This window comes from Tupaia chinensis, unplaced genomic scaffold, assembly GCF_000334495.1.
Source record: "Tupaia chinensis unplaced genomic scaffold, TupChi_1.0 Scaffold000154_1, whole genome shotgun sequence".
NCBI classification, from domain to species: Eukaryota; Metazoa; Chordata; class Mammalia; order Scandentia; family Tupaiidae; genus Tupaia; species Tupaia belangeri.
In genome coordinates this window covers 4,083,582-4,099,530 of record NW_006159625.1, presented here as the reverse complement: position 1 = coordinate 4,099,530, position 15,949 = coordinate 4,083,582, and the positions used below count along the sequence as shown (strand labels likewise).

General features: G+C 37.8%; 1 protein-coding gene across 4 annotated transcripts in view; it reads right to left on the bottom strand.

Moving 5' to 3' along the window:
* Nucleotides 1–15,949, bottom strand: part of UBR5 (ubiquitin protein ligase E3 component n-recognin 5) — a gene marked incomplete in the record, with an annotated part of 156,005 nt that overhangs the window by 77,159 nt on the left and 62,897 nt on the right. For all 4 annotated transcript variants that reach the window (XM_014586650.1, XM_014586652.1, XM_014586651.1 and 1 more), the window contains 4 exon segments: nucleotides 2,439–2,556; nucleotides 3,882–4,036; nucleotides 4,623–4,733; nucleotides 4,818–4,934. In XM_014586650.1, coding sequence (XP_014442136.1) covers nucleotides 2,439–2,556; nucleotides 3,882–4,036; nucleotides 4,623–4,733; nucleotides 4,818–4,934 — 501 coding nt within the window.

The window sequence follows — 15,949 nt, the reverse complement described above, 5'->3', positions numbered from 1 at the left end:
TCTCTCTATGTGTGTGTGTGTGTGTGTACATACATACATATACACGCAAAAACTTTACATCTATGGATGTTTGTTTTCCCCAGAAGACTATTTTCCACTAACCTGAAGCTCAGTGGATAACTTCTCTTTTAAATTAAAAAAGAATATATAGACATTGTTAGAAAATTTACTAATGAATTAATGTCAATAACCTATAAAATATCTATGTCAGTGACTAAGCTCAGGTCATACTCCAAACACCAATGACCTAAAAGGTGACTTTGTAAAACGAACCAACAATAGGTCCATATGAAATATGAGTATCATTTCTGGAGATATCTTTTGTTTTCTCCAACAGCCCAATCTTACTAACACTGTGTTCAGTGGTCCAATGATTATCTTGTACTTGATGACTGGCCTATGTTAAGGTCATAATTTCAACTACATGGGAGTCCAGTGACATAGCCACTACGCTAACTGCTGGTCCGTGTAGGGGAGATTTTTGGCCAAAAGAGTTCTTGCATCTTGATCTTTCTTACTGTCTTTTCCTTTTGGTTTCTCTAGTTTAATTTCATTACCAAAGACTTTTTTTTTTAAAAGAGGTTTTTGCTATAGGGCGCATGTGCTAGCCAGAAAGAGACAGAAAATGAGAAATCACCCCAGGGGGGCATGCCGCAATCCCTTCTCCTCTACTCTCCTCTCAGGATCTTGGGCATGTACACACACGTGCCCAGCGTGAGTTTAAGTCACCGGCTCTGGGACTTGAACCACGGTCGATTATATGGGAGTCCAGCAACAGCCATTATGTCATCTGCTGGTCCCCAGCAAGGTACTTTTAACATGCTATTTTACAGCAATTTAGTGCCAAGATATTTTATTTAAAGCTTTTCTTTCAGTATATCTTTAAAGCCATTTTTTCTCCCCTCCCTAATCATAGCAGTGCCATCCTACCTGCTAATAAGACAGCAGCTAAAATATTCTGCTACTGAGTGAGTCCAGCTGATAAGGAACTCTGCGATCAGAAATCAGTAGTTGAACTAAATAGGAGGAAAGGAGCGCTAAGTAAGACAGCATAGAGAAAACCCAATCCAAAGCAACTGACATCAATACTCGAGACTAAACAATAGTGAAAAACTGCTGAAAACTTTCCGAGAAGTCAGCAAAAGAGGCAGAACAGGATGACCACGAGTAAGAAAAAAAACTGTCACGAACAAAAAAGGTACATTTGAGCTAGATTTCTGAAAAAAGTTAACAATTCAAGTAGTGACTACAAGACATAGAGAATATGGGTAATACCCCTGTGGTGATGAGAATCCCTGGATTCAAAGTGTAAAATAAGGATATTAGCACCACATTATGTAAAACCACTATTTATCTAAGTGTTAAAGATCATAAAGTACTTGCTATAAGGAACACAAGCACAAGTTTTATATTAAAGATACACTTTCAGCAGAGTCTAATAAGTGTTAACAACAATTCTCAAACTCTTCTGATCAAGACCTTTTTTCATTATTAAATATAAATGAATACCCCAAAAATCTTTTATATGGGTCATACCAAATTATAATAATAAATGAAAACTGGAGATACTAAATGCATTAGTACTAAAACCAGAAAATTTAAAATATTTCATAATAAAACTCATGTTAATATAAACAATTTTTATGAAAAAAGACAAATTTTCAAAAAAGTATTAGTAAATGGCACTGTTTACATGTTTGCAAATCCCTTAATGTCAGTTTAGTAGAACAGCTGAATTCTCATGTGTACATCTGCACTTGATTTTTACTACTATGTTACTCTTGTTACATGAAGACAACTCAGCCTCACACAGATACAAAACAGGAAAAAGATTCTGCAGACTCCGTGAAAATGGTAAAGAACCAGGAAAGTCTTTGAACTATACTGTGGAGAACCACTGGGATATTAAAAAATCACCTTCTGTAAGATACCTACAAAAGCCAGAAACTATCTCAGAGCCAAAACCAGAGACTGGTGGAGGCCTGAGGATTTTTTCCCAGGGGGTGGGAAGGACATGGGGATCTGACAACGTCTCCTGGCTCATACTGACAATACCCTCCCCGCCATAGCAGTTATCTTTCAAACTACTCGGTCATAAGAATCTTCTGGGATGTGTGCTGAAGACAATGACTGTTCTAACCAATGTTTCAGTGGTAAAGGGTCCTAGATTCTGCATTTTAAAAGAACCAAATGATTCTTAAAACCAAGCAAGTCTAGAAATCCTGCCCATAGAGAAACCAAACGACATTAGGTCAGAACTGTGTACAATGTTAACTACTAAATGAAGAATGATGTGACACATACATGCTACTGAAATCTGGTCTTTCACAGAACGCTCATTTATAAAATTACTTATAGAATAACAGCTTACAGGGGAAAAAGTGATTTCAAATAGAAAAAAATTAAGCTTTTGAACAAGCTTAATCCTAATCACTTACCTGGGTACCAACAGTGATGTTTGGCATTGAGGAAATACCTGCACTGGATTTGGGCTTTTTATTTTTTGCTCTAGCTTTTTCTAACATTTTCTTCCGTTGACTAAAAGGGACGACACCCCTGAAAAGGAAAAAAATAAATCGATCAACTAGGCAGCAAGGAAGCCCATTAAATTCATCTTAAATTATATGTATTGATATTTAAGAATTTTTTGGGTACATTCCTTCTCCAATTACTTTTGCCTCTTAAAAAAGTTAAAATCTCTCACCTACTCTTACTTGGAATTTGTTAATAAATAACTGGATTCACTTTTTTTTTTTTTTGGAGAGGTTTTTCGCTATAGGGCACGTGCACTCGCCAGACAGACAGAGAGAGAAATAGAGACAGAAAGCGAGAAATCACTCCCCAGGGGGGACAGTCACGCCACAATCCCTCCTCCTCCTCCATTCTCCTCTCGGGATCTTGGGCACGCACGCACATGTGCCCGGCGTGAGATTTAAGCCACCGGGTCCAGGACGCGAACCACGGTCGACTACGTGGGAATCCAGCAGCATAGCCATTACGCTAACTGCTGGTTCCCTGGATTCACTTTCATTAAAACTTTGGGATTAAATTTAATGGAAAATGCATAAGTTGATTATTTTTTCTTCCAAATAATTATATTTCATTAGGAGACTCTCCTATCTATTATTTCTGTCGATTTAAAATTTGGAGATAATTCATTAAAACATAACAGAGAATAAATTTTAAATCACCCAACAGTTACTAGTAAATGAAAGAATATCCATACAATAAAATGAAAAAAATATCCTATAACCTACACTTCCATATATGTAAAAACAAAGTACGTCCCCATGGAAAGAAAAAAATATTTAAACCAGACCAGCAGGAAGCGTGGTGGTTAAAGCACTGGACTCTCACATAGCTGACGAGGGATCAAGTCGCAGACCTGGCTACCTGCTTTCTCACTCTCCTTGTCTCTCTCTCGTCTAATCAGAAATCAAACAAATAATAAAATTAAGTAACTAATTATTTTTTTTAAATGATTTAAAATATCTCCCAAATGTTAACAGTAGTTATCTTACGGTTGCAGGATTCTAGAAGACTTGTTCCTATTTTATACTTTCATAAAATTTAATAACTATAGTCATTAAGTATATATTACTTTCATAAAAATTTTAAAACTTTTCCCCCACATATTTATTTGTTTGTTTGTTGTGCTTTTTACGTCACTGGATCCAGGACTCAAACCACGGTCAGCACCGTGGGAATCCAATCCCTTAACCACCACCTGCTGTCCCCAGTTTATCTGTTTTTAAATGCTACTTTGCTCCAAAGAGAAATTTCCCTCTCATCATTTCTGGCTGACCTTCTGATGTTGGTATTCTACTACTCAAACTCTCTATACACACAAAAGCTTTCACACTCCTCTCTATGGGACTCACCACCAATACAAATTGTTCTCCAGCTGGGCACAGGTATAAAGGGCACAACAGTGTAAAGAAACTATCCGCTCTCCTTGAAGTTCAGAGTAAGTCTGTGCAGTGTGCTCTAATTTGGAAGCCACAGAACTTAAAGTTTCGTCCACCCATGTAGCAACCTAGAGAGTAAAATATTAGAGGTTTAAATAAAAACAACTCATCTTTTCAAAGGGATTGTGGTCAAAATGAAAACAAAGTATGCATACTCTAAGGACTGGCTACATGCTATAAAAGTTAAGTAATTCAGTAAAGATTCATAGTAAGACTAGAAACAAAAATACTTAACACCAATAAATCAAAATAGCAGTACTGAAATGAGCATAGGGCCATCTTTAAGGCAAGAATCACAACTAATCATTAACTCCAACCATTATTAAAGGAATTTACTGACTTTAATCATTTGGGTATCATATCCACACTTTCTCAATCTGTATTTTATAGGTTCTCTATATCTCCTTTCTCAACACTTTTCTGAAAAGTTTTTCTTTCCCTTAAAGTAAAAAGCTACTTTTAAAATCTGATTAAACTACAGAGATGACCTAGCCAACAAAAAACAGTAACACTGGATTACTCTACTAAGGCTTGAGACACTTTGTATTTATGGATCTAATCAGAAAGATGAAAAAATGAAAAGATGGAAACGGAAGAGAAAGAAAAATCAAGAACTTAAGCACAAAATGTTTATCAATGCAAAGTGTTTCATACCTTGTTATTTTCTGTGGCTACAGTTGCTCTTATGCTATTTGCAGACAGGAGGACTATCTTTTCATTGGTTAACCCCAAAAATGCTGCTCGTGGATGATGTAATGAAGGATTCTTTGAAAGCATAAGAAAAATGATCACTATTTTGTATGCTGATATGTGTAGCTATACAATGCAAGATTTAATACAAAAAAATACCTGGGCATTTCTATAAGGTTCTGATTCACTCCACTTCCACTGATAAAGTTCTCCTTTACTACTGACAGCCAAAAGCTCGGAATACAGAGCTCCAATACAGATGAATTTTATTCCATCCTATAAGGTAAAAATAATTCAATACTGTAAGCATAAAACTTACCAAATCCGATTTATACATTGCCACTTTAATCGACACATCAAATCTAGATGAATTATATAAACATAAACTACAGCTATCCAAAGACTTTAATATACTATGCAAGGCCCCATAGAGCTATATTAATTTACATTCCCACAGACAGCATTCTAAACTTTTTTTTTCCATATCCCCCACCAATATCTATTATCTCATTTGATACTAGCCATTCTAACAGATAGGAGATGGTTATTTCACTCCTTTAACCAGTTAGGGCCTTGGTCTATTTTCAATCAGGTTTTCTGTTTTCCTATTAATTTAAAACAGCTCTTTATAAATTTCATATATTAATTCCTTTTCAAATAGATGGTTTACTAATATTCAATATTTATGTTTACCAGTCCTTTTCATTTTTGTTGGTTGCCTTATTTTCTAAAGCATTATTTAATTTCTTTCAGTTTTTTTAATTTAATTTTTTTTGTTTTTAATTATTTTACATTCATTCACTGAGCACTGTCACAGCATACAAAATGTGATTTCCCAGCCAGAATATGTTGCATAGTGGCTTAATTATACATGTGATTGTCAATAATTTTCCATTTCTAGTTTCATGTATATATGTATATATACATATATATATATGTATATACACACAAAACCCTATTTCTCACCCTCTGCCATTTCCCACTCTCCTCCCACACTATCTCAGGTGTCCACAGTTGTTTTCTATTCCCTTTTCCTCCACATTTTATTGATTCACAAAAGTTCTTAAATAATCTAACTACTTTCAATAGTAAGCTCTGCTGATATATACATATCTATGAAAACATGTCTGACTTTAGGCAGGAAACTCTGAGTAGAATGAATATACTATAATTATGTATTTTTTTACTATATTTTTAATTTCAAGAAAAGCAGATTTAGCTTTAATAAGCCAAATAAATGCTAAGGAAATATGCTTAAAACTTAAAGCCAGGAAACAGGTTGAGATTCTGTTCAAATAGTAGGTACATGAACCTATCAGCAGCTCAGGACAAGACAAAAATCCTTAAAACTGGAAAACAAAGCCTAGAAGAAAATAAGTCTTTTTTTTTTTTTTTTTAAATTTTGTATAGGCCCACATGCATTCACCAAGACAAAGGAAGAGACAGAGAAAGTGAAAAAAAAAGAAGTTACCAGGTCCAGGACTCAAACCACAGTCAACATGTGGGACTCTAGTGCCCTGACCACCATGCTACCTGCTGGAACCCCGTTGATCGTTCTGCTTATTGTTTCCTTTGCTGTGCGGAAGCTTCTGAGTTTGATGTAGTCTCATTTATTTATTTTTCCTTTTGCAGCATAGCTAAAAACTTACTGCCACGGCCAAAGTCAAGAAGCTTTCCCTCTACATTCTCGTATAGAAGTTTTACGGCTCCAAGAATTAGACATCGGTCTTTCAAACATTTTGAGTTGATTTTTTTGTGTGTGGTACACAGTAATAGTCCAATTTCATTCTTCTAACTTTGTTAATGCAGAAATCCAGTTTTCCCAGCAGCATTTATTAAAGAAATTATCCTTTCTCCTTGTAAGACGTCTTCTTGGTGCCTTCGTTGAAAGCCAGTGACCATTTTCATGACTGATTTGTTTCTGGGTTCTCTATTCTGTTCCACTGTCTGGGTCTCTGCTTTTCATGGCAGTATCATACTGTTTGATTACTACAGATTTATAATATAATTTTAAATAAGGAAATGTAATACTCCAACTTTTGTTTCTCTTTCTCAGTACTGCTTGGCTACTTGCAGTCTTTGATGGTTCTATACATATGTTAGGATTATTTTTCTACTTCATTGAAGAATATCACTAGAGTTTTGACAGAGATTGCATTAAAGCTGTATAATGCTTTCAGAAGCATGGACAACTGAAAAAAGTTAATTCTTCCAACCCACAAATATAGAATAGATTTTCATTTATTTGTGTCACATTCAATTTGTTTTATCAATGTTTCTGTTCTCAGTGTGTTTTCCACCTCCTTGGTTAAATTTATTCCTCCGTTGTATGGTTTTTTAAAAGTTACTTCATTCATAAAAGCAAGTGGCAAAGATAAAAAGGAAGTACCCTCAATAGAGTCTCACACCGTTATTTCCTCCAGCCTTCACGGCCAACCAGGATGATGTGTGAATGTTGCAGTGTTTATAGGTCAATGAGGGAACTGAACATGCGATCTACCATATGGACTCGGCATCACTTGAACAGTGTGTATGCCACTGTTTATGCTACCATAATGGAACTATTTTCTTGATTCCTTTTCAGTTAGATCATTATATGTGATTAGAAATGTTACTTTTGGGGGGGGGAGGGCTGGTAGGTGGCATGGTGGCTGGGATGCTAGACTCCCATGTGGCAAACATGGTTCGAGTACCAGACCTGGTGGCTTGCTTGCTCGTTCACTTTTTCTCTCTACTCAAAATTTAGTAATAATAATAATAAAAACTAAAATTAAGGAAAAAAGGGAAATGCTACTTTTTTTTGAATGCTGACTTTGTATCCTGAAACTTTACTGAAATCATTCACTTGTTCTAACAGTTGTTTTGTAGAATCTTTGAGACTTTTTACATAAAGGATCATGGCATCTACTAATAGAGATAATTTTCTCTTCTTTTCCAGTTTGAGTGCCTTTTGTCTGTCCATTCTAGCTAGTATTTACAGGACTATGTGGAAAAGAACTGGCAAATACAGGCATCCCTCTCTTTTTTTTTTTTCAAATCAGATTTTAGTAGAAGAGCTTCAGTTCTTCCACTCTGACTACAACTTAGCTGCGAGTTAGTCACATGGACTCCATTATGTTGAGGAACTGTTTTTCTATACCTTAACTGTTAAGAGTGTTTATCAAGAAGAATACAGAACTTTGTCAAATGCTTTTTCTGCATCAATTAAGATGATTATGTGTTTTCTCTTTTATTCTGATAATGTGATACATCACACTGATTTATTTGCATATGTTAACTGGACTTGAATTCTAGAAATAAATCCCACGTGGTCATGCTATATCATCTTTCTGACATGTTGCCTGAATTCGGATGGTTATTATTGAATTGGAGATTTCTGAATCAATGTTAAGAAGCATACTGTCTTATGGTTTTCTTTTCTTGGGGTGTCTTTATCTGGCTTAGGTATCGAGGTGATGCTGAACTAAATGTGGTTCTGATTCCAGTTGGAAGCAGGCTGATAAAAACACCTATTTAGGGCTGGGCCCTCTGGCAGTTAAATGTTTCATAGAGAGCACTGGATTCCACATGGTTGACAGGTTATGATCCCATTCTTCATGGCTTAAAATACATACTGGACATGTGCAAGTGAACCTGGAATCCTGATGGGATAGAGCCGACAGAAAAGGATTGCACTGTGAAAAAACCCGGCTGTGGGGTGTATTCTCCCTTTCTCCCTCTCATAAGGTTCTCATGCCTTCTGGCCTAAAACTTTTTCAGATAAATATAAACTCAAAAACACATATATAGCTACAATTTACACGCAGATATTCAGCACTATATAACTAAATGTGTGGTCTAATAAAAATATATGCAAAAATTACTAAGAGAGTTAGCAGGTAGTCTGGTCATTAAGGAGATGGATCCTACATCGCTGACTGCAGTTTGAGTCCCAAATTCAGCAGCTTGAAAAACATGCCAGGTGCAAATGCTTGCATGCCTGAAATCCCAAAGGAAGATGGAAAAGGCAATGCAGTGGCTATCCCCCATCCCCCGGGGGTGATTTCTCACTTTCTCCTCTCCCCCACCACACTTGCAAGTACATGTGCCCTATGACAAAAATTTAAAAAAAAAAAAAAAAAAGTGAAAATAGCCATGTGAGATTAACTACCTAACTGAATTAGCTGTTCTCAAAGTTAACTATATTATCAAAGCTATTCCAGAACTACTAGGTATAGTGAATAGTCATACAAGCCAGAAAAGCAGTGAAAAAAATTAAGTCTAGGAGCCGGCAGATATATGGTAGTTTAGGTCTCGCATGAGGTCCGACTCTCACCGGACCCGGTAGCTTGCTTTCTTTCTCACTTTCTCTCTGTCTCTCTCTGGTGAGCATGCATGCCCTGTAGCAAATGTTAAAATATAAATAAAGAAATGTTTTAAAAAGTGTTCTAAAGGGAACCAGCAGTTAGCGTAATGGCTATGTCACTGGACTCCCACGTAGTCGACCGCGGTTCGCGTCCTGGACCCGGTGGCTTAAAACTCACGCCAGGCGCGTGTGTGTGCATGCCCAAGATCCCGAGAGGAGAATGGAGGAGAAGGGATTGTGGTGTGACCATCCCCCCTGGGGGGGGTGATTTCTCGCTTTCTGTCTCTATGTCTCTCTCTGTCTGTCTGGCAAGCGCACGCGCCCTATAGCAATAACCTCTCAAAAAAAAAAAAGGGTTCTAAAATAAAAATAATTAAGTCTTATAACAACTATACCTGGTTGTTAGGTGGATGGATGGGGGGAGGGAGAGAGAGGGAAGGAGTTGGGTAAAGAAGGGATAAAGAAAGTGAGGAAGGCAGCCAATGAAGGGAAAGAAAGAGTGAGGGGGAGGGGACCAGCAGTTGACATAATGGCTATGTCAACAGACTCGCATGTAGTCGACCACGGTTCCTGTCCTGGACCCAGAGGCTTAAACTCACACCGGGTGCATGTGTGTGCCTAAGGTCCCAAGAGGATAATGGAAGAAAAGGGAATGTGGCGTGGCCATCCTCCTGGGAGGGAGGTGATTTCTCACTTTCTGTCTCTCTGTCTCTGTCTTTCTGGAGAGTGTACACGCCCTATAACCAAAACCTCTAAAAAAAAAAAAAAAAGAGTGGGGGATGGATTTTAGGGAGCAACACAATAAGAAAGTTGACGTTTTGGGGTAAAACTCCTCAGAAGCCAGTATGAAGTTGGCTAGCTCAACTCTGAAACCCTTGGACAAGAGCTCGGACGAGGTACTACTACTTCACATTTTGATACATGTAGCCTTCCTGTATACTAAATAATTATTATAGTAGCATGTTTTCATAACTTACATTCTAGTCCAGTCAAAGGGCATAGACTCTCCCTTTTCAGGGTGTATCCAGTTCCCTGCTAACAGAGAACCTGTCACACAAAATACGATGGCCACATGCAGCTACATGGGAAGACCCAAATCCACTAGGCTCTTGGACCCCTCCATGACCTGCAATCCTGGAATAGTACCATGCTCCTCCTTGCTCTTTACGCTTTATGTAGACTAAGTCATTTAAACCTCAAGACAATCCCATAGGGTAAAATATCATTATCATCCCTCTCTTGCAGATTAATAAAATAATAACAACAATAAGACCATAGAGGCCAAAAAATTTAACCAATGTCACATAGCTAGCTAGTAAGGGGATGGCAATGATATGAAATCCAGCAGTTTAGCTCCACAGCCCACATTCTTCACAGTCACTCGATGGAACCTCCTGTGATTATCCAAAGTCTCTTGTGCTTAATTCTATTACGGTATTTACCCTAATACCTTGCAAAAGGTCTAACATACTATGTATTCTGTCAAAATTACTAAATTAAAGCTGACTGAATGACTCTTACCCTTTGTTTTCATGGAGCTTTCAACCTCCCCATGATAATTTTCAGTTATGTTTTAATATTAGTTTTGACATTTAACTCAAAGAATACTTTTGAGAAATATTTATAGTTTAAGGTTACTGCAAACATTTTCAGCAAGATTATACCATAAAGGTTTGAAAGGTTACTGGAAATATTTTTACTTCAAGGTTATACTGTAACGGTTTAAAGAGAATATTCTGTTATTAGAGGAATCTGATTAGCCTATAAAATGGTAAAATTTTAGAAAAACTGTACCACTAAATAGATGACGAGAAAGTAGATACTAATCCAGTTAATTTACCAACAGAATTTCTCCTGTTCCCTAAAAAAGAACAGAGAAATATACTATGCAAACTAACTGCACTTAAATTTTAAGATTTCTGGATTACATCATCTCAGAAATTATGATGAAATGTGTGGGACCAGCAGTTGGTGTAATGGCTATGTTGCTGACTCCCATGTAGTCAACTACAGTTTGAGACCCGGACCCGATGGCTTAAACTCATGCCAGGCACCTATATGTGGTTCCCAAGATCCCAAGAGGAGAAGGGACTGAGGCATGGCCATCCCCCCAGAGGGTGATTTCTTGCTTTCCCCCCCCCCCCCCCCCCTCTCCTGGGTGATTTCTCGCTTTCCGTCTCTCTGTCTCTCTCTGTCTTTCTGGCGAGCACGCGCGCCCTATAACAAAAACCTCTCCAAAAAAAGAAAAAAAAAGAAAGATAAAGAAATGATGATGAAATATGTATTCTGATCCCCAAAAAAGTGATACTATTTCATAGTACTGAGGGAAAAATGAGATACAGTAGAAATATACTACTCAAAGGCTGATCCCATGGCCTAATGGTTAAGGGGGCCTAATCCCACATGGTTAACTGTGATTTGACCTGGGGAAGCCCAGGCCTTTGGAAAATATGTCTGGGGGGTGGAGGAAATGGGTGCTCAAAATCACAACAGGGTTGAAGGGAAGGGATTGTGGTATGATCAAACCTCACTGGGAGTGCTTTTTCCCTCTCTAGTGAGCACTTGAGCCTCTGACAAATGAAAAATAAATAAATAAATAAATAAAATACAGGCACATCCTGGCTTCAAGGATGGATATGCAATAATAAGCCTTATAAACAAAAGCAATGACATGAAGTTCATCGTTCATAAAAATAAATGGGCCAGGGCCGGCAGTTGGCATGGAAGTTAAGGCAAAGGACTCCGACATGGCTAACGACAATTTGAGTCCCAGACCTGGTGGCTTGCTTTCTCATTCTCTCTCAATCTCTCTCTCTCTCATCAAATTAAAAAATAATAATAAATAAAATAATTATTTTTTTAGAACCAGTTATAGATAAACTACAAAATCTTTTCCAGCTATAAGTTTCCTCAGGGCAACCAGAGGCATGGTGATTAAAGCAGCTGGATCCCACATGGGCCAGCTGCATAGCTTGAGTACTAGACCATGAGGCTTGAAAACACACCAGGGACGTGTGTGCATGCACACGTGCACTCAAAATTCTGACAAGGAGAAATGGAGTGGAAGAGACTGTAGTGTGATCATCAATATAGACCCAATAGCTACCAAAACACCAGGTACTTACTAGCAATTAGTCAACATATGTTTGTGACATGGAAGAGAAAATGAATCATGCATGCTCTATGACTGCCATAGTTTCTAAATGACTAACCTAAGTATGACTTTTAAACTATCCTGCATTGAGAATTCTTACAGTGCCCCTCAAACCTTCTGCCCTTCACAGGCTAGTCTCTTCTGGTCTACTTTGCACCAGTGTGAGACATCCAAGTAAATCCTAAGACCGTCTCCCTACATTCTTATCCTTCCTCTGAATCCCTAGTCAAGTCTTCCCCTAAAACTTTCCACTCCATAGGGATCACTACTCCAATCAATTCTGAGAAACTAATATGGTCCCACCTCTTGCCTGCTTCTGTGTGTGGTATAAAACTGTGTCCCCATCTGGTCGATTTTCCTGGTGCCCTAAAGGGACCTGAAGATAAGGTCTTCTTTTCCTTTAAAGGCTTCTATATTCAACACATTTTCAAAGATAATGCTTAACAGTTCAATTAGGCTTAAGCTGTCTTGTTTCCTAGAACTGAAAATTTTGATGTTTCTGTTTCAATCATGAGCTACTGAAGTTTCTTTTTCAATGATGCTATTTTAAATGAGATATTTAATAGGAAAAAAAGTATAGGTATAATTATACATTGTATCGCATATCATTCATTCACTCATTATCTAAAAAAAAAAAAAAAAAGGAAATGACACCCTAAAAGTCTGTTCAGTATCAAAATTACATCATGCACCTAATAACTGCCTTTAAAACCAAGCTGAACCTAAAAATACACCTATTACTAAAGGCCAACAAAGTGTAGCTAAATCTAACAGAGGATATTACAGCCAGAGGGAAAGCTTGCTAAACTTGTACAGTTAAAAAACTTTCAGTGAGCCTGGTCTGGGAGGGCCTCCTCTTCTGAATCCACCCTAAGGGTCTAGGAAGTGAATTTGGAACTTTTGCCACTCCACCACCCACTGCAGACCTGAGCCTGGTGTGGGCAGTCCTCCTCTTGTGAGCCCATCCTCAGGAGCCAGAGAATAACTGAAACTTTGGCACTTGTTTGCCCTCTGCTCTGGCAGCCTGAACTCACCTCGCCCACCAAGAGATCTGAGCCTGGTCTGGACAGGCCTCCTCTCGGGAGTCCACCCTGGGGCCTGGGACAGATGTCTAAGAAACGTAAGAAAACAGGGCGTGGGGGGAGAAGGTTGCACAGTAGTTAAGGTCGCTAGACTCCCATATGGCAAACTGCAGTTCAAGTCCCGGACCCAGTTCTCTCTATCTTTCTCTGGACAAATTTAAAAAATAATAATGGATCAAGTTGAATAATTCTTAAAAAAAAATTAGAAAGGAAAAGAAAAAAGAAAAGAAAGAAAACAAGGAGAAAACTCTCCCCCAGGTGAGCATAGTAGGTCCTCATCAACAATAGACAGCACAGAGAAACACACAGAAATGTCAAAAAAAAAAAGTCATTCCCAATTTTCATGGTGACAAAACTCAATGAGATGCAAGAGAAAAAAGACATCAGTTCCAAGAAATGAGAAAATCATTTCAAGACATGAAAGATAAATTTCATAAAGAAATAGACACCCTAAAAAAGAATCAAGCAGACCTTCTGGAAATGAAAAATGTAATATGAGAAATTTAAATCTCCCTAGACAGCATTAACAGCAGAATAGACCATGCAAAAGAAGGAATTTCTGACCTTGAAGACAAAGTCTCTAAAATAGATTAAATCACCAAAAAGAATGAATAAACAACCCTCCCCCCAAAAAAGAGGACAACACGCAGAAAGTTCTAGACATCAAGAAACATCCAAATATCTGCATAATGGGTATTCCAGAAGGTGAAAAAATTGCAAAAGGAATGGAAAACGTCTTTCATGAAATACTATCTAAAATTTTTCCAAATATAGAGAAACATGGAGAAATTCAGACCCAAAAAATAAGAAGAACCCCAAATAGAATCAACACAGAAAGATTCTCCCCCAGCACATCATAGCCAGATTGATAAAAATTAAAGACAAAGACAGTATTCTAAAAACGGAAAGGGAGAGGAACCAGCAGTTAGCGTAATGGCTATGTCGCTGGACTCCCATGTAGTCGACCGTGGTTCGAGTCCCGGACCCGGTGGCTTAAACCACACACCCAAGATCCCAAGAGGAGAATGGAAGAGAAGGGATTGCGGCGTGGCCATCCCCCATGGGGGGTGATTTCTCACTTTTCTGTCTCTCTGTCTTTCTGGCGAGCGCATACACCCTATAGCAAAAATCCCTCCAAAAAAAAAAAAAAAAGGCAAATATCAAGCTATTATGAAAAGATCATCCCATTAGGCTAACATCAGACCTCTCAACTAAAACAATGCAAGCAAGGAAAGAACAGGAAGATGTATTCAAAACATTCAAAGAAAAACGAATTCAACCAATACTATATCCAGCAAGATTATACTTCAAATAGGAAGAACAAATAAAAGTATTCTCAGATAAAAACTGAATGAATTCACCAATACTAGACCAGCTCTATAGGAAGTACTGCGAGTACTGCTTTATCAGGATAACTAAAGAGACAAACAGAAATAAGAGAACAGAAAACTGAGAAAATGGCTAAAAATGTGGCAGGATAAGTCTGAGAATATCAATCATAATGCTGAATGTTAATGGATTAAATTCTCCCATTAAAAAGGCCAAGTGGCTGAATGAATACAAAAACAGAAGCAATCTATATGCTGCTTATAAGAAGCACACTTCACTGGTAAGAACATACACAGACTATAAGTGAAGGGCTGGAAAAAGATATTCCATGCAAATGGAAACCAAAAAAGGCTGGAGTAGTGATACTGGTATCAGACAAAATAGACTTTAAAAGATTTAAGAAAAGACAAAGGAGGACATTATATAGTACACTAAAAGGGCTTGTTCACCCAGAAGATTAAACATTTGTAAATACTGATGTACCTTACCACCTAAAATACAACAAAGGGAGACTGTCAGATCTCAAGGGAGAGATAGACTATAGCACAGTAATTGTAGGGGGTCTCAACACCCCACTGACTCCTCTGTAAACAACATCTAGACAAAAAGTAAACAAAGGGATACAAGATCTAAATGATACTGTATATGGAATGGATTTGAAAGACATCTACAGAGTGTTTCACCCAACTATCACAAAATAATACATTTTCCTCACCCCCACATTGAACGATTTCAAAGACTAACCACATGCCAGGGCACAAAACAAGCCTTCACAAATTCAAATGTAAGGGAACTACATTCAGCATCTTTTCCAACTATAATAAAATCAAGCTTAAAATCAACTACAGAAAGAGCCCTCAGGACCAGCAGATAGTGTAATGATTACGTCACTGGATTCCCATGTAGTCGACTGCAGTTCAAATCCCAGAATTGGTGACTTAAACTCACACCAGGCACATGTGCGTGTGTGCCCCAAGATCTTGAGAAGAAAATGGAGAAGGGATTGCAAGGTGGCCATCCCCCCTGAGGGGTGATTTCTCACTTTCTGTCTCTCTGGCTCTCTCTGTCTTTCTGGTGAGCACACATGCTCTATAGCAAAAACCTCCCAAAAAAAAAAAGGAAAAAAAAAAAAAAAGCCCTCAATAATTCACGAACACATAGAAACTAAACAACCTACATCTGAATGACTTTACAACTATAGAAGAAATTAAGACTGAAATAAAAAGGTTCAATAGAAACAGTCATAACCAACAAACAAGTGTTTATAACCTATGGGACACAGCAAAAGTGCTCATAAGAGATAAGTTCACAGCAATTAGTGCCCACAAGAAAAAAGCAGAAAGAAAGGTGGCAAATCAACAACCTAACAACACAACTCAGG